Genomic DNA, 27,166 nt, shown 5'->3' on the forward strand with positions numbered 1-27,166 from the left:
AACAGTGTAACAATTTCTTTTTATTTTTTTTACATTTGTAAAATAATATAGAAAATACAATAGACTTACATATAATAACCCACATACTGGACCAAACACAGTGGGGTTTCCTACATTTTGTGACTTTACCATCACAAAAGAGATACAAGACACTGATGGCAATCAAATCATTAAATAGAAACAATCTGATATAAACTTTTCACATGTAAATTATGAGTGAGTCAGGTGTGAATGTACTTTATTATTATACATGTCTATTGTATTTTTAAAAAAGTTTTTCATCCCTGCAGAAGTAAATCTTAATATTGTATAATAATAAGGCAAATTATAAGTAATTGTTTGCTAGACTATTAGTTATTAGACTCTCATTGTGGTTTAACAAAAAAAAAAAAAAAAAAGATAATTTACAATTGTGTTCTGAAGGAAAAAATTCAATAATGTTATGAAGTTATGGAGGAAATTGATAACATTTTGAAGGAAATGATTTGAAATTTTGGACACTGTCCAACATACATCTTTTTTTTTTCTGGAAAGTTACTTCAGATATGGGTTTAAACATGTGCAGTTTTTCCTCAATGGTGAAGCAGTAATAGATTTAGAAAACACATCATCAGTATCAGATACAGATAAGCAGAAACATGATGCCATTAAAAAATTACACATTTTTATGAACTCAAATGTATAATCATTTTACAAAACAATTTACATTGTATGTTTTATAAATAGTTCATCTAATAAATTTAAATGAGTTTAAAAATGTCCTCTAAGATTATGCAGACATCTTGTTTTCACATAAGAAAGACTGCAATCTAAATGGAAACAAACTGTTACCAAAAAATGAAAATCACTGATTACAATATACTGGTATACATGTTTATAAATAGATATCACATCCACCTTGATCCACTCTGGCAGCTACAAAAACTCCACTAGTAAAATTTATTTCCACAAAAATATAAGACCTGTAAAATAAAAGAATGTTCATTGTATTAATATCAAAAATAAAGTTAAGTAACTAAATATATTTAAAAAATCATTTTCTAGTGTGTGAAATGGACAGCTTACATGGCTAATCATGAAATCAGAAAGACTAATTTAACACACTGCAATGACTTAGTAAGGAAATTTAAGTTGTTTTAGTGAGTAGCTTTTTATGTTAGAGATCTTTTAAATACAGAATGCTTAACTGTATATATTATATATCATCTGTTCCTTGACTTTTGTCATGGGGTTCACCTAACCAAATCCCTAAACTTAACCCAGTCATCATGCAGATAGAATATTATTTGATGTATATGCCTATAAACTAGGGGTGCACCGGATAGTTGCTCCGGCTCTGGCTTCTGCTGAATATTCTGCACTTTTTCACTATCCGGCTCCGGTTGGATATCACTACCGGATAGTAAAAGCTACACCTGTATTTCTATGAATATTGTTATGCGCCTCCGTGCTAAGTGTTTTCCAGATACGCCAAACGGAGGTAACACTTAAATATCGAAACAACACAGGCGAAAGGCAAACAATATAAAGGTAGTCGATGCTGATAAACGATGTCCAACAAGAAGTTTAAACTAAATCTCCATGTTAATAAAAATAAACCAATACTCATAAAGTGGACATGATTCAATAATGTCAGTTCTGAAATACATTAACTTTTTTGTTTCAAATAAAAAAATCTGTTTTTAAAACTAAAAACTATGAATATGCACCAAATATTTTTTTAGTACAAAGACAAGGCGTGTTAATCTAAATAGAAATAAGACTTTACATTATAAATTCACATTACATACATAGCAATGATGTCATGCACATTTTAAAAGCTTGTCTTGACTTTTGAGTGGTCTAGTAAACATGTAATATTCCTTAACTACGCCACGCTGATAATCTGTCTAGATGTGCGGGTATATCTCCAGAGGTAGAGATGAGCAACCCCCACCTCTTTTTGTTTGTATAGTCCATAACATTGAGTTCACAGATAGGCAGCTTACCACATCAAGCCAGATGTCAACGTGTTGGCACTTTCCAGAGGTCACATCTTATGAGGGAACTGAGTTCGTTTACTTGGAGAAGAATTTTTATTAGGGGCGGGACTACAAGCCAAATCTTTATAAGGTTAATCTGGTATGAGTTTGTTTATTATGAGATAGGTTGTCAATCAAGGGTCTGGACCACATGCCACACCTTTTATACTTTTGGCCGGGACAATAAGTTTGTTTACTTTAAGTCTCAATTAGGAGGCTGGACTACAAGCCAAACAGACACTGACCAGGGGTATCTTTTAAGGGAGGGCTCAAGAGACTCAACATGCTCAACTTCTTATTTGTTTAATCCATGACAATGTATTGATAGACATTGACCATTCTTAAGCCAGAATGGATTAACGCAGATTGTTGAGAAATATTGACACTGTCTAGAGGTAACTAGATGATGAGACTAAGTTTGTTTACTTGGAGAGAAATGTCATTTAGGGCGCTGAACAAACGTTCGTTGCACAATAAAATAAAACAAATATGTTTTTGTTTTTTTTTGGTTTTCCTAATTCTCTTAGATCTATATAACAGTAGATCTAAACATAGATATCAATAAAAGGCCTACAGACTACAATTAAATCTATGTTTCGCAACATTTAAGGCTCTGGCTATGAGTAGGTATAATAGATGTTCCTGCTGTTAATAATATATCGTTTGCCGCAAATGGATTAATAAATATATGACCTACAACGCTTCAGATTCCAACTATTAACTAACAGCTATCAGTATTATGCCCTTGAATCCAGAAGCAGTCTTTGGACTTAAAATTACAAGTTGTTGGTCAGAAATTCTTGAACACATACATCCAACCACCATACAAGCCAGATGAGAGATTTACATTAGTAACTAGTTAAATATTTACTAACATATTTTACATTGACCCTCCAACACACAGCCTTTATAGTTGGTGGCCTTGTACATACATACAGACACGCTCATGCTACACAGATTAATTTTTGTTTATACTGTTAATCTTTTATAAATCAATCAGTAACAGAGTTTAAAACAATAAGGTATATAAAAGGAGAAAAAAACAAACAAATATAGGTATGTTATTAACAGTTTCGTAAAATGCTCAGCAATACAAGCTATTTACAAGACACTTAGGTATTCGGCTCCGGCCGGATATAAAAAAGTACTATCCAGTGCACCCCTACTATAAACAAATTTTATATTGTTTAATGCTACATATCCAATATTTGACTAATATGCCTATAAACCTCATTGAAAAAATAATCATTTATACATACAGAATATTATGAGTAGGACTAAAATCTAGGCTATATCAAGTTGAATTTCACAATTATTATTTAAATTATACAAAATGGATCTTTTAAATATTTTGACATGAATCCAAATAAAACAATTTTCAAAATAGGATTTTCAGAAGGCCTTGGTTCCTTTGTTGGAAAATAAAGATAGTTGGTATTTGTGATAAACACATGACACGCAGATTAATAAGTGGTTAAAAAATCTTGACATTTATCTTGACATATAAATTAATCATCATTTGATAGAAATTTTTTTCCCGGGCATGATACCCTGCCTCATAGTGGTGCCCGGGTGGAAACGATCGTAGGAGGAAACGAGGTTAAAGGGTAGCAAAACAAGACTCCCGTGGGGGTGCCTAAGGGGGTGCGAGAGCATCCTCTTGCATTGCGCAGAGTTGTAAAAAAGCTCCCACAACCTTGTCACAATCCAGGCGCTGTTCCTCAAGGGGCTGTTACATAAATGGCGTGTCCCGCATGGTTAGCCTGGTATAGAAAAGGAAAATGGGGGGGGGGGGGGGGGTGTGTCCTTAGTGTACGCGGCCTCTTGCCGTGAGTCTGACCCACCCGCCAGACAGAACAGTGTACACTGTTCTCATTCAGGCCAGTGAGAGAGAGCTCTTGTTCACTTTTGCTGGCCTAGAGTTCCAAATAGCCGAAGGCTCAACTCTAACTGACAGTTTCAAGAAGAAGAATAAAAATTTTTTTCTGATAGTTAGTGGCTATTACATTCAAGTTTTTATTTAGCACGCACAAACACATGCCTCCATTTTTGAACTTGAATTTTTTGTCTCACTAACTCTACCAATAGTTTAACATTAACTTCAATCAGTGATGGGAACAGACTTTGAAAACATTTTAGGAAATTTTGTCCACCAGCGTTTTTTAAACTGGCCTGTTGCAGCGACTTTAAAAAGATGTCGCTGAATTTTTTAAAATAATGTAGAATTAATTATATTTATTATATTCTTTAAATAATGTATCATTCATTATCACTAAAATCTAGGACTAAACCTAGATTTTCTAGACACTAGTAATTCCTAGTAAAGATTTATCTACTATAAATCACTCATTAGATGATATTTTCTTGATCAAGAATCTAGATTAGAACTCTAGATAAATCTAGACTTGTCATTGGACTTTTATTAGTCTCATTAGATCTAGATCTATCTATATCTAGATCTATTTAAATCTAATCAGACATTATATATCACTGTGCAAGAGTTAATTAAAAAGCTAGAAACTTTTAGTTTAACTAAAACAAATTAATTAAGGCCAAAGTTTAACTAGAAAAAAATAGTTTAGTTATAATCATATTTTTTTTTTTAGTTACAAACTAAAATGTTTAATAAAAATTTGTAAAATTTTCAACATGTAGTAGCGGTTGAAAAGCACATCCCAGTTTTCTGGTCTTGTGATATCAACAACCTTTGATTATCAAAGAGTGATGCAGTTAACAACTATTTTGTCAGTCTGCATTTGAAGAGGGTAAAGTAGAAGTTACCCGTGAGTCAATATCTGCACTTGAAACTAGCAGTAGTATTAAATGTTGCTAAACATTTGTTTACCAAAAGCTTTTATGCAATATTATGAATAGAGTTGTTTCGAGTTTTTTCTAAAATCATGTTCTGGTGTTTAATTTCTGTTTATAGTGGGAATCTGATTAGCAAGTTAGGTCAATATTTAGTAGTTTTAGTCAATTCATTCTCTGCAAACAATAATTTATTAACTGCAGGAACATCAAGTACAACCTTTTTATAGCTTAAACCTTTGATGAAGCAGAGACATATAATAGATTCTAGTCTTAAGACTTATTATGGATGGCTGCCTGGTCGTGCGGTTTGCGTGCTGGACAGTCGTTCAGATTTATCGATGGTCCAGGGTTCAAACCCTGCCCGCTCCCATCACCCGTCGTCCTGCAGGAGGTTTGGACTAGGAAGTAATTATCTTCAACTCTGAAGGAACATCCGAAACATGTAAAACATTTTACAAACATTTTTTATTGAGATCTATGTCTAAATTGACAAATTATAGATCTAAAAGCATTAGCATAATGAACTCTAGAAAAAAACAACATCCTAATCCATACCCTCCCTGACCAAAAAGTAAATAGACTGTAGGCCTAGTGTACTGTACATGTGTAGTCAATGATACTACAAGAGTACCCTGGTTTTTTTTTTCACTGCACGTTATGCAATTGTGTTTGCTTAATGTTGAGTGGTCAAACAAGAAAATAACACACTGGCCCATGTTTAGTCAAGCATGTTCGTAGATCTATCTTTACACTGAAATTTGTACACACCCTTCCTGCCCAAAAAGTAAACAGACAGTGATTTTGACAACCTGATCAGATAGACATAGACAATGTAGGCCTAGTGTACTGCAGTGTGCGGCCCATAGTGACAAGACCACCCCGTGTTTTTTTCTATGCACACTTTTAACGGTTATGCAATAGTGTTTGTGAGTGTTCAGACAAGAAAATAACACTCCAAAATTTTGTTTCTATATCTTTCGTTACTAGATCTAAATCTGAAATTCTAAATCTGTTATTTAATGAGATTTTAAACTTTACCGGTATAATAATAAGTTAATATAATTTTTTTGTAAAAGTACCAGGTAAAGGTTTTAATTCAAGGCAAATATACAAGCACACATATTTATTTAGACATCTTTTTTTTTAAATTTTATTGTGCATTAACGTTTATGTAAGAAACATCTTCCTCAATACTGATTTTATTATGCTCTACAATGTTAAAAGAATTAGTTCAAGCCGCAGGCATAGAGTCGAATGATAATAGATAGGTCTAGATCCCCCCCCCCCCCCCCCCCAAAGTTATGAAAAGGTTTGTATGGTATGATTAATCTTCTTTAGTTTAGTTTAACTACATTTTGAAATTCATGATAAACTTTTAGTTTAACTACTTTTTGTTAGTTGAAACTTAGTTTTAGTTTAACTTTTTAAATTTAGTTTAGTTCCCATCACTAAGTACTGACCTTTCAAATTAAAGCTTTTGAAGTGTAAGTATGATTGGTGCCCAAGTCCTTAACCTTTAACATTTCTTCTTTTCTTTTACTTGAGTGTTCTTCAGAATAATGTCTGGAGTAGATGCCAAGTTCCTAGACAAGAAATAACCCAAAATTTTATTGCATGCCTTAATCCAGAAATACTGTTGTACAGTAGAGAGAATTACAGCTTTAAAGTAACTGACTTGTGTTGACAAAACTCAAAAACTAACTTTTTCTTAAAAAAAAAAATTCAAACAAATTAGTTGATTTGTCCCAATGAAATGACTTCAAAAAAAGAAAAATGACTTACTACAAACAAACAAACTAAAGCTCCAGTTTTGTTCCACCTCTGTATCCTACTGTTTATGACTCCATCATCACCTAAATAAGAACAAATTTGTGTTAGAGATCAAGTCAAATTAATTTTGGATATATGGACTTAGTAACAACTTAATTTTTATTTTTCAAATAATTCTTAAAAAAAACAACATATGTACATGGAAATATAGTTGTTCATTAGTGATTTAAACTGTATTCATAACACATTTTCAAATTAGTGCAAGCTGTTCCATGCACCCATGGCATTTGTTTTGTGCAGTCTGTTATTTAAGATCTCAAAAACTAAGACCACAATTAAAGAACTCATTCAAGATTCTATACTCTGTGTTTGACATGCTCTGTCAATGACCACATTCCCCACCCAGCCCTGCCCCCACTCCAATATACAGTAAACATATGTAAAACACATTTCCTCTCAGATTAAAACATTATTATTATTATGGTAAGAATAGTTTAATCATGAGAAGGAAAAAATTAATCTCTTTCTGTTTGCAACACTAATTCCTAATATCTACAGTACAAACATTACTGCTTATTGTACCTGGTTTGAAGTGACTGATGAGCTTCTTCCTAAATAAAATGAAAAGACTGTTGAAGGAACTCGAAATCAAATCCTTTCAAGATGTCTGCTGCCTCATTCATCATCTTCAGCAGGAAAAACATAACTATGAATAATAACAAAATACTATTTTATGAGCTTTTACCACATACAGAAATAAAAAAAAAGATGATTAATAGATAAATAACTCCCTATTCCAACTGTGTACTTACATCTTTGGACTGTGTCTGGGAAATAGCAGCACTTAAAAACTGGATTAAATGTGACCATTTATCAGCAGCAATAGAACTATTGACCTTGATTAGTTCTCCTAATCTAAAATCAACAAAGACAAAACAAAAGATTAGAAAATGACTTCATTGAAAGTGCATACTAATCAATAGACAGTATTTCAATGAAAGTGTGAATCTTTAATAATAAGAGATTATTAGAGCTACTTCACAAAGGATTTAGGTTTGTGGATAGAAAATAAAAATCATTTTGTAACTTGACCTACTTTACAACTAGTTTTAATTTCACTAACATGTAAACATTCATCCACTTACTTATCAATCTGTTGGAAGCAGGAAGGAATGACCAACACAATAGCAGGGACTTCACTTTCTATTCCATCTAAAATTTTGATATGAAACACACAGAAGATGAGATAGTATTAACAGTTTAGGCCAAGATTTCACTTAGGCTGTTATATTTATAAGAAGACTATATTGATAATCGCTAATGAATTAGATTTATACTGAAAAAAATTACAAAAATTACCTTCCATCTTTCAGCATCAAAATTTTCCAAAATCTTGACAAAGTCCCCTTTTGCTAATGACACCTGAATGTATAAGAAACAAAAATCTTTACTATTAATCCCAACAAATACAACCACATTAAGAAGACTTAGCTACCACTAATCATTAATTAAACCTGCTCTGGTACCATGGGATCTAAGTGACATCAAACCTTTTTGGAACATTTTTTTTTATATTACAATTAAGATATTTCATTTCACACAATTCCTTATGAGGCTTTCCAAATTTAAATATTTTCTGGTTATTTATTATTTTGGTCTTTGGATGAACATTATTTCAAGCATTTTAAAACTGTGACTATGATATGATGTTGGTACACATGGACCAGGGACAAGTCCTAACACAAGATATATGGATAAGCTCCCAACTATTTCATGAACAAACAGGAACAATACAATTATTGCACCTAACTTTTACTGATAATTTAAAATCAAGGAAACTCAATTTGGAATGATGAAAAAGAACAAGATCTTTGATAACAACAGTTGTATGTTTAAATGAGAATAATATTTTTATTTTTGTTTCAAAAACAGACTGACTTTTAATTGGGAATGAAGAAATAAGGACAACCTGCACCCATTAAACCCCTGTTACATAAGATCTGAACGAAGTGGTCATCTCATTTCCATTAGGACTAAAACAGAAAGATTTAAAAACTCCTTTATCCCACTTTCGGTCGGAGTGTTACAAGATCAGCTGTCGTCATCGAGAAGTACATAGAAGTCAAATTTATAAAGCGCTGTGTTTCGTGTGTGAATGTTGTTCAAATTTTTCATCTATAATGTTATTGTACAGTAGTTACGCTGATGTTGTCAACTGTAAACTGTAGTCAAACTGAATTTCTATTTGATTGGATCAATAAAATTATCTAATCTTATCTTATAATAAAATATGTCACTACAAAGAAAAAAATTTGTTTAACAGACATGAAAATAAATCTTTGAACAGTGGCTAAATCATTGTGTCTTTTAGGGAATGGCTGATAATGCTGCTAACAAGGAATTTCTTGTAGAACTTCAAAGAATGTACAAAAGATAAATGACAAAGACATAATTGGCCCTAGCTTTGATCACTCTTGTGCCATTTAACAGTTTAAGTGCATCAAAGGTCATAAGACTTCAAACAAGTCCTTTGTAGCTGTAGAATTTTCATTGTACAAGATCAGGTTGATATTAGCAACTATCTGGTTAACCATTGAAAAAATCGTCTAAACAATTCAATGATGATAACTGGCTTTAGTTTATAGACACAGCTATACAGAACAATTTTAGATGCAACTTTGACAATTTGGTTCTCCTCCAGAATAATAAAGATTCATACAAGGAAACTGAATGAAAAAGTCCCATGGCAAACTCACATGTTTGTGCTGATATTGGACAAGAGCTCTAGCCTTCAAATGCCATTCTGGCAGTTCTTGGTGGTGATGAACTGGGTGAATATCTCAACTTCGCTCTGTGAGAAGATCTAACTAGCCCTGATAGTCCAACAATTGTTTATTAACTGAAATAAAAATTATTAGCAAAAGAATTATTTTCCTATTTGTGCATCAGCATCTGACACTTTCTTTCTTTATATTTATTGCTGTAAAAAACCTGTACAATTTTGCTAAAGAGTAATCTTAACATGAAATATGTTGCTCTGAATATAAAAAAAAGTAATTAAAAAAAGGACATAATCTTGAACTACAATATGAAAAAAAATATTTTGTTTTGTTTATGATATATAATCTAAATCTAAACAAAGCTGAATAATAAATAATCTTACTCTGAAATGTTTTAACATGACATCAGGATCTTGAGTCTTGACTTGAGCTCTAACTGTTGAACTGTCCATCCAAAGCAAGAATGAAAGCATGTCTTCTTCCAGGTGGCAAACATCATGGTAGAACTTTGAGAACATTAGAATAGAAATGTCTAATCATTAAGGTACTTCTATCAGAACATCATGGTACAACATTCATAACATTAGAGTAGAAATGTCTAATCATTAAGGTACTTCTATCAGAACATCATGGTACAACATTCAGAACATTAGAGTAGAAATGTCTAATCATTAAGGTACTTCTATCAGAACATCATGGTACAACATTCAGAACATTAGAATAGAAATGTCTTATCATTATACTACATCTATAAGAACATTATGGTCAAAATATCAGAGCATCTTGGTACAATTAAGATGCAATTATTGTAGACATAGACCTGGTTTCATGCATGTCTTACTGATTGTACTAAGATGTTTGATTTAGTATTAAAATTGGCATGCAATTTTGGTTTTCTGCCTGTATTAAACTGTCATCTGGTTGTCCACTTCTACAGCTATTGACACTGGTTAACTACTCAAACTTTAGTGTCAGTTTCATTTACTTCTTGTAATAATGTTTCACTTGGTCTACTGCTTCTAATTAGATTTCACTTTAGTTTTTTGCATTTTCCAATGACCAGTTTTGAGCCCAGCTCATTTCATAATATTGTATTTTAAATGTTTCTTTTACCATATTTTTTTTCTATTTCTCTGGTTCTATATAAGATGAAAGTCTTGAAATACTTATTTTTATTTTTAATCTATGTTGGCTGGGTGAAAATTTACTACACAATTATTTACTGAGAATCAATAACTTTTGATTCTAGCTAGCAATTTCTAATACACAAAATGTCACAAAGGAAAAGAAATAATATTTACCTGATGATAGTTAGCAGTATTTTCACTATGAATGCCCAAACATTCATTGACTGTTTGAATCCAAGACCAACTCTTATGCTTCGCTGAGACACAGTCCTAATTAGAACAGAAAGAAATTGTAAACAAATCTTCTTTTTAAACACATTTTGACAGAGTAGCAAATATTATTTATTTGTAGGAGCTGGTCTTTAAAGTTTTCCTCTAAGAACAATGGTATACCGACTTTCTTCATGCCTATAATCACTGGTATATAGATTTGTTATCCTAGAATGTATCTTGCACTAGACCTATTGTGACCCTTTGCTTATTTAATTCTATACATAAAATGTTTTTATAATTTAATAAATATTTATACTTACTTTATGAATTTTGGACTGAGCTGGAACATCTTGTCCTCTGTAAACACTGTCAAATACTAGTGGTCTTTGACTTAGATACAAAGCTCTGGCTTCAATATCTGACTCAACATTCTAGAGCAGAGTGAAAAAAAAATGGATTTATGGCATAAAACAAGTAAGTTGAAACAAAAAGGATTTACTTCAGTTTCTGCAGACTTAGTGTTCTGACACTGACAATGTGTAGTATGTAATTTTTTTTCCTAATAACTTTCAAAAATCCCAAAAAATGTTCATTTTTTTAAACTCTTTAAATATTATCCTGCCTCTCTATTTTAATGAGTATAATGAATAGAAGGTACTTATTTAAATAATGAAGTTGGTATCTAACCATGGATAATAAGTTATCAATAGCTAGTGATATTACAACATAGATGGCTATTTTTAGTATTCTGACAGTAAGCAAACAGTATTGTAAATAAGGCAACTTGTACTATTGTGGTTTAGAGAGTAATCTTATAATAAGTGTGACAAAGATATGCAAGATAAAAATGTTATAAGTTGCAAGAAATATTGTTGTGGATGAAGCTTGTCTGTCTACATCCTTTAACATCTCAATAGATGATCTTTTCCCTTTGCAACTACTCATGTGCCTTAAGAGGCCAGTCCTAAATCCTAGATACACATCTGCAGTCACAGGCTTGGTATTTTTGATCACTAAACATTGCATCATATTCAACTGTGATCCAGGTCATTTCTGTTATGCTTGCTTTCCATGAGGGTCTATCCTGTGCTTTTGCTTTTTTTCTCCATGCTATTGGTGTTGATTTTGAAAAGCTTCATATAGAGCAGAGTGAAAAAACAACACCATGGATTTAAGGAATAAAACTGTTAAGTTGAAAAAGTGTTCTATGAGATGAACCTTTGTCTTTATGACTGAAGGAGGCCAAGAATCATTTAAAAATGGAATAGAGAAGCTCTACTGCCCTCTATTTGATATGGACTAACCTCTCCATTACTGAGGAAAAATCTGCGCATAAAATGTGTGATTGCTGGGCTTTCCAACATCAGCACTCATCTCTCTTTCATGCTGACCAGATACTGATGTATCTTGTATTATTATAACATCACTGTTGATATCATGATGCAGGTAACTTTTAACTTTCAATATAATTACATCAATAGCTGATAATGTTATATTTTAGTAACATTAATAGCTGAAGTTATAAAATGTAGCTAAAATTATTGAATGATGTAAGTTGCTGATGATGTTGAGGTATCAAGAGCTTACTTACTTAGACATAGGTCCTCCGGCGCCGTTCGGCGCATTGGGCGGCAAGCTGTCTCCATAATAATCTGTCACTGGTAATGTCTGAAGCCTCCTCCCACCTGGTGTCCACTGTTCTGAGGTCCTCCATGAAGGTGTGTCGCCAGGTAATACGAGGACGTCCCTGTTTGCGCTTTCCTTGTTTTGGCTTCCATGTTATCGCAACTCTTGGTGTGCGTACTTCATTTTGACGTAGAACATGTCCCGCAAACCTCATGCGACGTTCAGTCACAACCTCACTAAGTGTTCGACTCCCAGTTCGGCATAGGATTTCCAAGAGCTAATGATATTATAACATTTATAAAGTTACTTGATAAAATTGGTCTTCCAAATATCTTTACAATCCTCAGACAACGACGTCTGAGCTGGCTTGGTCCTGCAGGACAATCATATACCAAGTGTTATTTTTATGGACAATTCACGACAGGTTCCAGATGTACACACTATGTAAAGAAATGGTAACCAAGAAAGGTATGGACAGCGAAAAAGATTTGCCTCAGTTCTGGAAAAAAAAGCATGCCAAATGTCACCTTAACCTGGGACACATGTGGAAAGGAACATCTCTCTACAGCCACATTAATGAAAAAGTGTTATGTGAAATGAACTATTAAAAGAGGTCCACTAGTAGATCCAAATGTGTTGAGTCAACAAAAATGCTAGCTGTGGCATTCATACTCTCTCGCCTTGACTACTGCAACGCCGTGCTAGAAGGTATACTTGATGACAAAAGATGCAACGTATTCAGAACAACGCCACATGAATAGTACTTAGAAAAACAAGACAAGATTCTGCTACTACGCTCTTTTGTTAATTGGAGGCGCAGTAGCTGAGTGGTAAAGCACTTAGCTATCTAAACCAGGGGTCCCGGGTTCAAATCCTGTCAAAGAGTCGAATTTCTAATTTTGGGATCTTTGGGTTTAGTGGTTGGTTGTTGTGCTGGCCTCATTACACCCTATTTAACCATGGGCCAGAGAAACAGATGAACTTTACATCATCAGCCCCATGGTCTGAAAGGGGAACTTTTTTTTATAATTATGTCATTTGGCTATGAAAACATTATTATTCACATGACTGATGGGCCAATACATTTTGAAGTAACTTTTTTTTAAAGGGATCTGCTTAATATAATAAAGCAATCATAAAAACTGCTTATCTATTGTATCAATGTACAAAACTATACTTGCATACACTGACCTTTGGTGAGCATCAGCTGAGGCTTGTGCAGCCCACATAATTACCAATGAAAATACTTTTTTGCAGCTGTATGTGATGAATTTCATTCCCAGCATGCCTTCTATACGTCTGCTGCCATGGCTCACCTGGTGTGGCATTGGAAGTAAGAAACTAATTAGATTATTCCAAGTCTTATAGAGTTTTATATTCTGGTGTTAGAGAGACACATTACAAATGTTAAATCAATTTCAGAATGAAATATTTGTTAATCTTCATCTGCTGAGAGAGACAATATTTCTTTTCCAAGCTGCATTCCTTCATCACATTTACCTATCCTTTAGCATGTTAGACCATTGGGGCACCACAAAGATCTGTTGACCATCTTTCTGCTTAGTTCCTTAGCTTTAGATTTTTTAAAAACATGGGCTGCCCAAACATTATTGCCTCTCTATTGATCTTAAGAAATGCCAAGCTTTACAATAGGCACCCACCCTTTCCAGCAGCTGCCCAAAGAAATGACATAGTTGGTAGTTTAACTAGATACAGTTTTGATGAATGCCAGAAACAAAGAAAAATCTAGAATGAACTAATAGTGCAATGCAATGAGCTGTAAAACACACTGAGAACATGTTTAGCTTTTTTTTTTTTTCAATTTGAAAAATTGTTTTTAAAAACTTTTAAATTATTTGTTATATGTAGGGTTCTTGAGTTTATAAGGCTCATTTTGTCACCATTTTGTTCTAGAGTTATTTTAAAAGGTAGTTGAAAACTAAAACAGTCATAACTTAGGAATGTTTTAAAGTCAACTTACTGCTGAAAGTGTACCAGCAATAATACAAGTGTGGACAGTCCAGGATACAGACAGTTGTTGGCTAACAAGGCAAAGCTGAACTCATCTAACCTAACCCATCTTTACGCACAATATGATCGGTGAAGTACAAACTTTGATGTCAAAATGTAAATATATTAATAACATTACTCTATTTGAGTAAGGGCCTAAGAGTTTGGCCTGAACTGTGTGAAATTTGAACCAATCACTTGGCAGCCTCATCCAGGGGCTTCTTGTCCCAGCATTCAAATCTTTTTTTCCCAATTTATTGTTTCCAGAGCGTTAGTCTCCCCTTAAGTCATTATTTAGTTGAAGCTAAAAAATTTAAGTTTATACCAAAAAGTAAAGCATTAAATGTATGTTAAGTTCCCCTTGCAGACTTTGCGGTCTATGTGGTAGATGTTGTTTCTGTGGCCCATGGTTAATGAGGGTGTCATGTGGCCAACACAATGATCAACCACCTTTACAATTCCCTAACTAAAGTCAGGTACCCATTAGAACTCTTTAAATCCTGAATTATTTTCCACGTTTAGATGGAATTAATTTTTTTTTGCCATTCGGGGTGAAATGAATTAGATTAGACTTTTATAAATTTTTTGTTTATAATATAGCACAAAGCAATTATAATAAAACAAAAAAATATTTGTATATTAATGTTTGAAAATTAAAAATAAACATTTACAGACTGCGAAAAAAGCCTCTCGGATCTAGATCTAGAGCAATATAATAAAAAATAAATATTTACCAACAAGTTTCAGATGTATTTTATTGCCGGCATGGAAGAGGTAAAGATACTGACGACAGTCTGGTGCAAAGTCTTTCACATCCCAGGATCTTAAAATGGTATGACGATCCTTAAAATACAACTAAAAACTGCATGAGTCACAAACCTCCCAATGTTTTGTTTCTCTTGTAGCTCCCTTGGTTACCTAAACTAGTCCATATATCAATATACTTTTTATAAAGCTTTTAGCAAGTCTGACTGACTTTTTGATAAAACATTGTGTACATGTTATTCTCCCACTTCCCATACTCAGATCAAGTTAAAACATAGCACTATTATTCATTGTCCTTAACAAAACATAATTGACCAAAGAGTTAAATGATTATTGGCTACATGTAATCTTAATTGGGGAAAAGTAAAGGTGGTTGGTCATTGTGCTGGCCACATGACACCCTCACTTACAATAGGCCACAGAAACAGATATCATCTGTCCTATAGACCACAAGGTCTGAAAGGGGAACTTTCCTTTTTTATGTGTTCTTACAAACTGACAGGAGAAGGGATGAAAGGCGGAACACTGGCGCCTCAAAACCAGTTTAGCTTCGTGTTGATGGGGCACGTCAGCCTAAATAACGCAACCCATCTAGGAGAAGGAAAACTCTGACTCCAAACCTCCACTCTGTGGCGATACTCCCCCGTGTGGGTATCGGGGCTTGGAAATGACCAAGAGAAATAAATAACCCCACTGCCTTTCCACTTGCATTTCACTAAGTGAATAATAGTGGACCTTCCCCCCCTCTAGGTGCTTTTTGACGGAGGTCTGGATTGCACTACACCAGACGGAGGTCCTTGTCTCACTACATTCTAATACTAGATATAAATCCATCATGAAGTGTTTTTTTTCTGGATCTGGTGAATGTGATATCGTGAAGGGGCCTGGATCCAGGATGTGATGATTCCACAGGGCATACCCAGGGCACAGTCCACTTTAAGCTTTCTACTGCAGAAAAGTTCCATTTGGAGAGCTCTATGGATGGCAGAGAATGGACCATTGGCCAACCCCACCTTGTCCCATGGATATTCCGGTTACAGTCTTCAGACCTAGATGTTTCCTTTTATGTCAGTATTGGAGAAAATTGCCAAGACCGAAAACTCACTTAAAATGCAGGGACTATATATTTATATATTTTTTAAAAGCCTGAGGAAACACCCAGCCTACACTAAATGCCAAGGAATTTAACGAAAAATCCATACGAGCTCAGGCGTCACATCATAAAAGGTCTGCGCATGGCAGTTTCTTCCAGGACTGCCTGTGATAAGTCAGCTACTGGAAAAACAGACTAGCAGCAAACACCTAAACCTTTTGCAACTCAACATCTTAGGCCTACAAAACAAGACAACAGAACTCCAACACATACTCAAGAAGCATGATATACACATAGCGCTATTGCAAGAAACACTACTACAGGCTACACACAGTACAGATGCCTTTGCACCAAATGCCAGGGAATTATGACCCTCATAAGAAATGACACACAAGCCACAGTAAAACAAATACAGAACAATACAGACATCAACACACAGGAAAAACTTCTTTGGAGAGGAGGAACAAAGTACACCATCAAAAACTACTATTGCCCACCATCATCAACAGCAGAAATAGACATACAACTACCACACTACACAAGGACAATAATAGCTGGCGACTTCAATGCACACACACCTTCCCTAGGCTACCCACACTACAACAAGCGTGGCAAAGAAATAGAGGATGTAACAAATGCCTCTTACCTACACCTTCTGCAAAACAAAACTACACCTCCAACTTTCCTCCACAGAACACACAACACAACTAGCAGACCTGACCTAACTTTTATCTCTACAGACATTACCGACTCTTCTAAAATAACAGTACTTGAAGACATAGGTAGTGACCACAGGCCTATACTCCTCAATATTGGAACGCCAGGTAGATACCAATCCAACAAAACAACTAGATGGAACTATAAAAAAGCTAACTGGGCAGCTTTTTCACAAGAAACAGACACAAGACTATCAAGCATAATTGAGACAGACGTCAAATCAACCTACACAACTATAGTCTCCAACATCTTACAAGCAGCAAAAAAACACATCCCTCGAGGCCAAGTTAAGAAATACAAACCTTTTTGGACACCTGAATTAGATAAATTAGTAAAAGAAAGAAACATGGCCAGGAAGACTATAGAAAAAAAACCTACTAGAGAGAACAAGACAACGTACAACAAATTGACAGGGCTTATAAGATACAAAATTAAAACAGAAAAATAGAAAAAGTGGACCACAACATGCGAACAACTAGATTTAAACAAGGATGGTCAAAAGGCCTGGACCCTTCTGCACCGGTTAGCAGGAAAGAAACAAATAACAAACCCCCAACCTATAAAAGGCACTGACGACATAATAACAGAAAACCTTAAAAAGGCTGAAACCTTCAATAAATATTTTGCCAGCATTAACAAGTCAAAGCCAAGAAAACAACTGGACCAGGCCTTCAGTAATATCTTAAAGAAAGAAGAAAAAGCTCCAACAGGCAACTGTCAGATCTTGGACACTCCCTTCACTCTACATGAGCTCAATACTGCCCTAAAAAGCCTCAAGTCAAGAAAATCCCCTGGACCCGATAAAATAACAAATGAAATGATTCGGGGACTAGGACCACAGGCCCAAAACTGTATACTTAACTTTATCAACCATACATGGAAAACTGGAAACATACCACAGGAATGGAGAACCGCAAACATAATACCCAATTTTTAGGAAAAATAAACCACCTGGAGACTCAAAAAGTTATAGACCAATATCTCTAACATCCAACATTGGCAAAATGGCAGAAAAAATGATCAATAACCGACTTATTGGTGGCTAGAAAGTACTTGCTCACTCCACAATGCACAAGCTGGCTTTAGGAAAGCAAGTAGAACAGAAGACCACCTCTTTCGTTTTATCCAGGACACAGTAGAAGGGTTTCATGAAAACAAGCACACTACAGCAGTATTTATAGATTTGCAGCAAGCCTATGATAGAGTGTAGAGAAAAGGTCTATTTTTGAAGATGAAAAAAATGGGCATCCATGGAAAAATGTACAGCTGGATCAGGGCATTCTTAAAAAACAGAACCATCCAAACCCAATTCGAAGGTGTCATCTCTAGTAAAAAAAGTTTGGAAGAAGGACTACCACAAGGTTCAGCCCTTAGCTGCACTCTCTTTCTGACCTTTTAATTTGGACTACAGAGAAATATCCAGTGCTGACTAGATCCAAACTAAATAGAGCCCTCACAACTATCTCCACATATTCAAAAATATGGAAAATGGAAATAAACAAAGAAAAGTCAGTTTATTCAATCTTTAGCCACAGCAACAAAACAGCAAAAAGAAACTACATCCTAAAAATAGACTCTCAGCCAATAAATAAAGAAGAAAATCCAACATATCTTGGTGTAAAACTAGACCAAAGACTGTCTCTAAAACACTTTATGGCAGATTTAAAAGAAAAGGCATCACAAAGATTAAACCTAATAAAACACCTAACAGGAACATCCTGGGGAGCTGAAAAGAAAACCTTAAGACAGTTATACACTGGATATGTCAGATCTGTAATGGATAACTGTCTCTCCATACAAGTAGCTGCCAACAAAAACCTATCAATCATCATTAGATACAATCCAAAACCAAGCCTTGCGGCTAATTAGTGGAGGTATGAGAACTACTCCCACAGCAGCCTGTGAAATAGACTCCAATATTGAAACTCTTAAGTTAAGGCGCAACAGAGCAGCATTAGAAGCTATTGAGAGATACAGAAGGTTGGAGGAAATATAGGAAAAACAACCAAAAAAAAGCAAAGGACTCTGATCCAACTTACTGACGAACTAGCCCTAAAACACCACCTACCCAATAACAGAGAAAAAATTAACAGGTTTTCAAACATTACACCCGGACTAAACTACAAACAACCAACCATCAAAACACATTTACTAAATAACACCTTAAAAAAAGAATCAAATCCACTGGAGCTCAAAGTAGGCACGCTTGAAACAATCGAAAGCCATGAAAAAACAGCTATCCATATTTATACAGACGGATCGGCTTTCAAAGCTACCATCAATGCTGGTCTTGGTGCCTTCCTGGTCTTCCCTAAAAATAAACACTTTGAGATAAGCACACCCTGTGGCGATTACTGCTCAAACTTCCAAGCCGAAATTGAGGCAATTACCATAGCACTTCAGACAGTGGAAAACAAATTATATGAAGGAGTGCAACCACCATCAGATATTGTTGTCTTTACAGACTCCCAATCTACTCTGCAAGCACTTAACAGCAGCACCTCAAACAGCCCAAGAGAGTTGACAACACTCATTGTGATAATCCACCAGATGATATCAAAATTAAATATCAATATCACACTACAGTGGATCCCTGGACACATTGGCATCATGGGAAATGAAAAGGCAGATAAGCTATCAAAGGCAGGTTCATCTATGGAACAACCAGATAGACCTGTTAACTACCTCACCCTAAGGTCAATGTTAATCAACAATCACAAAGAGGAGTGGCTCAACCTATGGGCATCAGGAAACACAGGCAGAGCCATGTACAGAGAAATGACTACGCCTAACAAACTAGACAGTATTAACTTCCTCCCCCGCAAAGAACAATCTACAATTTTCCAACTAAGAACAGGACACACACCACTATTAAATTACCACCTGAACAAAATAAACTCCACACAACTACCCCTTTGCAGACACTGCGCCCACCCCTTTGAAACCGTAAACCATATCCTCTTTGAATGCCCCTCCCTAATCCACCTTAGGCAGACACTACTTCCACTACAGCCCAACATAACCAACACCCTGTACGGCAGTGCTGAACAACTGTAGAAAACAGCACACTTTTTTCCTTGGCACAGTCTGCAAAAGAGCTCACAGCTCAGCAGCAATAAAGCTGGCTAGAAGAAGAAGAAGAATGTGAAAAGTGAAATAGAACTAACAGTATTGAGATATGTGCCTGTAAATGTGCAGTTATTTTATAAGCTTTGTTTATTTTTTATTTTGCTTGTTACATTTCTTTCTTATTAGAGGCTCAATGTATTGAGAAACTATATTGTGATCTTATATTTCTGTATTACAACATTATTTCTTTATAAAATCAACTTGTCAGGATGTAACCTTATAAAATGAGAGCTTTAATTCATTCTTCTTCAAGCCACATTTTTGTTGCTGACTTTTAGGCTGTTTAGCTGCCCACTTTTCCTCATTTAGACCTTGTGATCTATAAGACAGATGATGTATAGGTCATCTTTTTCTGTGGCCCACAGTTAATGAGGGTATCATGTGGCCAGCACAATGACCAATGGCCTTTACATTTCCCCAACTATTTCCAGGTACCCATTACAGTTTTGTGGACTCAGGAGCGCCCTTAAAAAATTTAAAACCCAGTCATCACTTGGATTCAAACTCGAGACCCCTCAGTTTGAAAGCCAAGTGATTTACCACTTAGTCACCACAACCTGTCCCATAGAAAAAAATGTGCTGTTTATTTTTTAGCTGTTCTACACAGCCATACAGAGTCTTGGTTGTTTTGTGGTAATTGGTTCTGTCTGCGATGAATTAACTTCTCCTGTGAAATTTCCTTTATTAATTCACTATTGTGTTTATTATATTTCTAAGAAAAAAGAGAAAATGGTGTCAGATCATGTCTCAGTGGTTCAAGTGTAGTTACATAAATAATTTAGTGTTCTTGCCACTAGTCTGGAGCATAAAATTGAAAAAATTTCAGAAACTCAATAAAGTCTCATACAAACTAGAAAATCTTGATGAATTTTATTTTTATTTAATGTACATAATCCAGCTCAGGCTTTAGAACAGTCACAAAAAACAGTGTTTCTTGTTTTAAGCACCAAAGAGTTGTTTTTTTAATATTTGGCATTTTCAATAGAAGTGGAAGAAAGAGAAAAAGAAAAATATTATGGGGTAATAGCTTGAACAAATTTGCTTCTTTAATTTTTTGTTTGTTATTTTTTTGTTGCCAGTTTCAAGGTGACGCTAAATGCTGAAACAATGATAATATATAATGAATCTCCACCCTGGGACGAAAGCCCTCTTCCTACTATAAGGGACCATATCGAAAACATAAAAAGAAAATCTGATTACAGACCAACAGAGCTCAAGGAAATAGTGAAGTGTTTTCTACATACCAATTACCCTAGCAATCAGTGGATCAGAGTTTACACGGATGGCTCATCCCATAAAGCCACCACACATGGAGGAGCTGGAATACTTATCGAATGGCCAGATGGAGGAAAACTAGAAAAATCCATTGCAACTGGAGAGCTCTCTGACAGTCACAGAGCAGAAAGGGAAGCACTAGCACTAACTGCTACCATGCTAGCGAATCATCCAAGTTCCCCTCACAGTCAGATTGTCTTTCTAACAGACGTGAAAACAACCCTCCAAAGCTTGCACAACTCTGATTCCCCTTATATTAAAAACCTCAGAACAGCACTTATAAAGCTCAACAACAACAGCAAAAAAACTGTTATTCAATGGATACCAGCTCACATACAACTAGCAGGAAATGAGAAGGCTGACACACTCGCCAAGAGTGGGAGAACAAACTCACAAGTAAACTCTGCACTCTATCCAGAAGAAATGAAGAAATTAATTGTACATAAAATAAATGAGAAATGGACGAGCTCTCATCCAAATCACAAGAAAGATGACGCTTACTATAAGCTATCCCGACAAGACCAACGTCTAATCTTTCGACTCAGGACCGGACACAACAGAATGCGACAACACATGTTCCGGAAGCTCAAAATTGGAACCAGTGAAATCTGCCCATGTGGAGTATCACCAGAAAATGCCGACCACGTCCTCCAAAACTGCTCTCTCTACCAAGAGGCCCGTATAAGACATTGGCCCCAAATCACCCCAATAGAAAGAAAACTATATGGAGAGCTCCCTGATTTGGAAACCACTGCGCAGTTCATCTCATGTATTGGTCTAGTCATATGAACACTCCAACATAACAATGAGAATGATGAAGAAGAAGAAGAATAGAAGTGGAAGAAAGAAAGAAAGAAAAATATTATGGGGTAATAGCTTGAACAAATTTGCTTCTTTAATTTTTTGTTGCCAGTTTCAACGTGACGCTAAATGCTGAAACAATGAACAATGCATACATATAGCATATGTGAAGCACTAGGGTCCACATTTTTATAAGAGAAATTAGTGAATTATATAAACACAATAAGGGACTGTAAGAAGCAGGGCAATAACCAGTAAACCCAGAAACAGTCATTATATATATGTAATATGTATGCATCATTCAGTTTCGAAGTGAGACTGCAATTTGTGTTTTCAGTTAACCAGGAGATTATTGCAAGCTTCATTCAAAGACCAATGTCTGAGTACCACTCATGGAATCAAATTTTTAGACAGTCTTACTTACATGAGGTTAAGTGAAGAAACATGAAGTTAATCTTAAAAGAAATTTAAAACAAAAATCTAACATAAAATGGAAAAAAATCTTACAGTATGTGCTTTGTCTTGTGTTAAACGAACAGCCAAAAGAAGCAAGCAAAAGCTTCATGACACCACATCAGGTCCACATCTTTTAGTGCAGATCGCTTGATGTACATGACTCTATCAGACCTCTATTAGATGACTTGCTTACTGGTTTCCAACTCACGGGGACACAGCAGAATTACATCTCTATTTTTGAAAAAAAAAAAGATATATAAGGTTAAGCATTCTGATAGCTTACGACTATTACGACTTATTGCCTTAAACTCAGATATCAAAAGTGAAGTTTAGGAGATAGGTACTTGCAATCTATGAGAGATGATATAAAGCTCTTCTGTTTATGTGGTAATGGTTAACAAGGGTGTCGTGGCCAGCAAAATGACCAACTTATTTCAGGTACCCATTAGAATTAGGTGGGTACCCCCTTTTGCCAGCACTGCTGAGGAAATGTATGTATTCCTATTAATTTTTTATTGATAAATTCTTAAAGTACAATGAGTAAAGAAGTGAATACACTTAAAATAAAACCAAAACCTTCCACTTTAATTTTTGGCCTAAAGTGACACTTTTTGTCACCAGTACTGGAGAAACACTCATATTATATATATAAATAACATATAGTTCGTCCATCGTGGTTCGATGATGATCACTTTGTCATCCAGGGGGCTGAGGGCTTTGCACTGGGGTTTTATGCCTCCTCATGTGGCTGGTGAGACCTATGTGAGCCCGGAATATTCAGCCGCACACTGGGCAGGTTATTCCAGCTGGAGCTAGTGTCGTTTGCCTTGCTTTTCTTTTCTGGCGTTTTTCTTCTGCCAGCGTTGTTCTTTTTTTCTCAGCAACCTGTGCGCCAGTTTTCACAGCGCGACGCCATGATGCTCTGTCATGTGCCTCTGTCTCCCAGGTGCCTGGGTCTATGCTGAACGCCTTCAGAGAAGCTTTGAGGGTGTCCCTGAAGCGCTTTCTTTGACCACCTTGCAAGCGCTTTCCTTCGCTTAGTTGGCCATTCAAGAGTCGTTTAGGGATGCGGTGGTCTTCCATTCTGTAGATGTGACCTGCCCATCGCAGCTGGGACTGCATCAGGATTGTGTGGATGCTTTGCAGACACACTCTTAGAAGAACTTCTGTATCTGGTATTTTGTCTTGCAATTTGACATTTAGTATTTTTCTCAGACATGTCATGTGGAAGTGGTTTAGTTTCTTTGCATGTTTACTGTACACTGTCCATGTTTCTGAGGCATATAGCAATGTAGGGAGGATGACGGCTCTATAGACCCCTAGCTTGGTGTTTGTGGTGATACCACGTCTGTTCCAGACATTTGTAGACAGTCTGCCGTAGGATGCACTGGCCTTGGCGATACGCAGGTCGATTTCAATATCGATTTTTCCATTTCTGGAGAGTGTGCTGCCAAGATATGTGAATTTGTCCACTGCATTTATATCCTGTCCATTTATAGTAATGCTTGGATCCGAGTAGGCTTTCCCAGGAGCAGGTAGATATAAGACTTCAGTCTTGTTCGTATTGATGGTAAGGCCAAAGTCTGAGCATGCTCTTGAGAAGTCACTGACGATGATCTGCAGATTGTTTTCAGAGCAGGCATTTAGGGCACAGTCGTCAGCAAATAGCAAGTCTCTGATTACTGCTGCATTTGTTTTTGATTTTGCTTTAAGCCGCCTCGGGTTGAATAGGCCACCATCAAATCTGTATGATATATTTATCCCGTTGTTTTCTCTATTTGTGAATGCATCTGTCAGCATAGCGGAGAACATGATACTGAACAAAATAGGTGATAGGACACAGCCTTGTTTTACCCCGTTTGATACTTCGAAGGGCTTATATATATATATATATGTTCCATCAAAAGACAAGATAATTACTTTGCAATTCTTATGTCAATCTAGTCGTGCAAGTCAATCAGTGAATTACTCTGCTAAGTCATTGGTTTCCCTTGCTGATTCAGGCAACCCATATGAGGTAGGCATTAGAGTTTAGTGGACTCTAAGGCATCCTTGATTCCAGAAGTTCAAAACACAATCTTCATCTGTATTTGAACTCAATATCCCTCAGTTTGGAAGCCAAGCATTTTACGACTCAGCACCCATGCTCCCAGGTATGTTTGTAACTAATTTTTATAACATTGTTCCCTGGTCATATGTTATGCACTCTGGGATCCCCACCACCCTTGAGGAGGTTTGGATTACTACATAAACTTCATTTTTCAAGGAACATAAAAAAAAACTTTAAAAGAAACACTTTTTTTGATAACTAAAATCAAATTTTTCAACTAATTAATTAATTTATTTATTGCTTTTATATAGTGCAACTTTCATGCTTATAGCATGCTCAGAGCGCTTTGGCTTAATCTCATTTGTGGACCAGTAGGGGGTAGTTATCTGGGAGAAGGTTTTCCGTGCTGCTTTGATAGGTATTCAAGCCAATCTCAAGCGTACTTAGCCTCTAGATCCCACATCTAAAGGCAAATATTAGTTTTAAATACTGATGAAAATAAATATTTATAATGTCAAATGGCCAAGTCAAATACATGTCCATGTGTACCTGTCTAGATTTTTGTGTATAGTTAAAGAACAATGAATAACTAAGAGACATTACAAAATATTATTAACTTAGCTTCATAATGAAATATGTATATGATTGATTAATAAGATTATGAAATACATTAAGATTATTTATTTGATAATGCCTAACTATATAACATTACATTGAGACATGGTGACTGAGTGGCTTCTGAACCAGGGGAGGTTCTGGGTTCAAATCCTGGTGAAGACTGGGATTTTTATTTTGGGATCATAAGGCACCTATGATTCCATCCAGTTCTAATGGGTACCTGACATTAGTTGTGGAAAAGTAAAATCAGTAGGTCATTATGCTGGCCACATATCACCCTCATTAACTATGGGCTACAGAAACAGATGACATTTACATGATCTTCCTTATAGATCACAAGGTCTGAAAGGGGAACTATAAAATTACATAGCAAAATTATGAAATAACTGTAAAAATATTTAGCTAGATTATGAACTAATCCTAAAAATACTTAGACTAGATTATGAGACTTGAGTATGATTACCTGGCTAGGTATAAAAACAAATGCCAGGGCAATGGTTAGAATCATTAAGAGTCGGCCCAGCCAAATGTCAGAGGAAACATCTCCATAGCCAACAGTGGAGAACGTGACAACAGCAAAATTGAAAGACTCAAAAATGTTGAAGTTTGAGCTGCTGCTTCCTCTCTGAATGTGTTGAATAGTGCAGATACTTGAAGGAAGGAAATCAAAAAGAAAACTTAACTCATGTAAACCTATGTATATTTATGTTTATTACTGACAAAAAAATAAGGCAAGCTATTAACTCAAGAAACTGGGTCAGAGAATACATGGTCACTTAATTATAACTAATTATTTATTCAATTTAACTCACACTCTGTCAAAAACTAACTCTACAGCACAATTTCTAGAGGCTATATTTTAGAATCTGATAAAAAAATTTTTTGGCTATATTACATTTTACACAGCACTATATCTAGTCTAGGTTACATAGCACATAGACACAAACAGATTTATTTATTATTGTTCTTTGGAATATACATATTATAATTAATAAATAATAGCTTTTATATAGCGCTACTTTCATGCTTATAGCATGCTCAGAGCGCTATGTTCCAATCTCATTTGTGGACCAGTGGAGGGGGTATCTGGGAGAAGGTTTTCCGTGATGCCTTTAGGTGCTTTGCTCAAGTTGGGTGTCGAACCTCGAGCCCACTTAATAGGTAGCCAACACAAACGTACTTAGCCTCTGGGCCATGCTTCCCAACATATGTCAAGATCTGTAAGTCTGTTAATAAGAGTAATACTATGTGTACAGAAACAATCAATCTTCTGATCAACACAAACTAGACAGACCCAGATTAGACATATTATTGATCTAAATCAGACAATATGAATAATAATAACAATTGCTAGAGTTCTTAATGTCAAACGTGAAAAAGCTAATGAAAACATTGTTGCTTATGTAATGTGTCTAGAAGAAAGTGGACTCTTCTAATAAACTTGTTCTGAAGCAAATAGTCAAACAAGTTTGTGATACTCGCTATAGCTCTGCATCAGCAATTGTACACAAAATAAAACTAAATGAATCTGAAAATTGACACAAAGAGATGCAGTGATAAAGGAACAGCAACATCAACAAAATACAGATGACATCATATGTAGCATCACCTTGAGTGATAGTTTAAAAAAGGACAGATTTGATTTTGCTGTGTTATTAGAGATCACATTAATGTGAGACACTAGAGACTTATTTAAAGAGATAGGCAACTCATTTATTAAATTTTCCTGAGTTTAATTATTGTGCTTTGGAATATGTGCTTTGTAGCCTAGATATAGTGCTGTGTAATATGTAATATTCTGTTCTACAGAATCTAAAATATAGCCGAAAATAGTGCTATAGGGTTAGTTTTTTATATATATTGAATTGAATACTAGAAATACAGATGGATGCCTGCCTGTTCAT

At 35.3% G+C, this 27,166-nt stretch overlaps 1 protein-coding gene across 18 annotated transcripts; it reads right to left on the reverse strand.

Moving 5' to 3' along the window:
• On the reverse strand, positions 1–25,912 carry LOC129927616 (uncharacterized). Of its 18 annotated transcripts, none has more exons than XR_008779220.1 (15): positions 25,726–25,912; positions 22,646–22,825; positions 15,093–15,201; positions 13,540–13,664; positions 12,314–12,625; positions 11,043–11,153; positions 9,766–9,888; positions 9,359–9,501; positions 7,962–8,024; positions 7,748–7,814; positions 7,415–7,517; positions 7,185–7,308; positions 6,615–6,685; positions 6,293–6,415; positions 1–962 (listed from the first exon to the last, which is right to left on the reverse strand). XR_008779220.1 is itself a non-coding variant. In XM_056037303.1 (9 exons), the coding sequence occupies exons 1-6, from the start codon at positions 12,084–12,086 to the stop codon at positions 7,806–7,808; spliced, it is 462 nt and encodes a 153-aa protein (XP_055893278.1). In that variant the 5' UTR covers positions 12,087–12,158; the 3' UTR covers positions 1–962; positions 7,185–7,308; positions 7,415–7,517; positions 7,748–7,805. The 18 variants fall into 18 exon arrangements, 1 of the variants encoding a protein (XP_055893278.1); XR_008779218.1 differs by having other exon boundaries at positions 12,314–12,847; XR_008779212.1 differs by adding an exon at positions 14,330–14,390 and having other exon boundaries at positions 12,314–13,664.
• Positions 25,913–27,166: the final 1,254 nt, after the last annotated feature.

Source organism: Biomphalaria glabrata, chromosome 8, assembly GCF_947242115.1.
Source record: "Biomphalaria glabrata chromosome 8, xgBioGlab47.1, whole genome shotgun sequence".
In the NCBI taxonomy this organism is placed as follows: domain Eukaryota; kingdom Metazoa; phylum Mollusca; class Gastropoda; family Planorbidae; genus Biomphalaria; species Biomphalaria glabrata.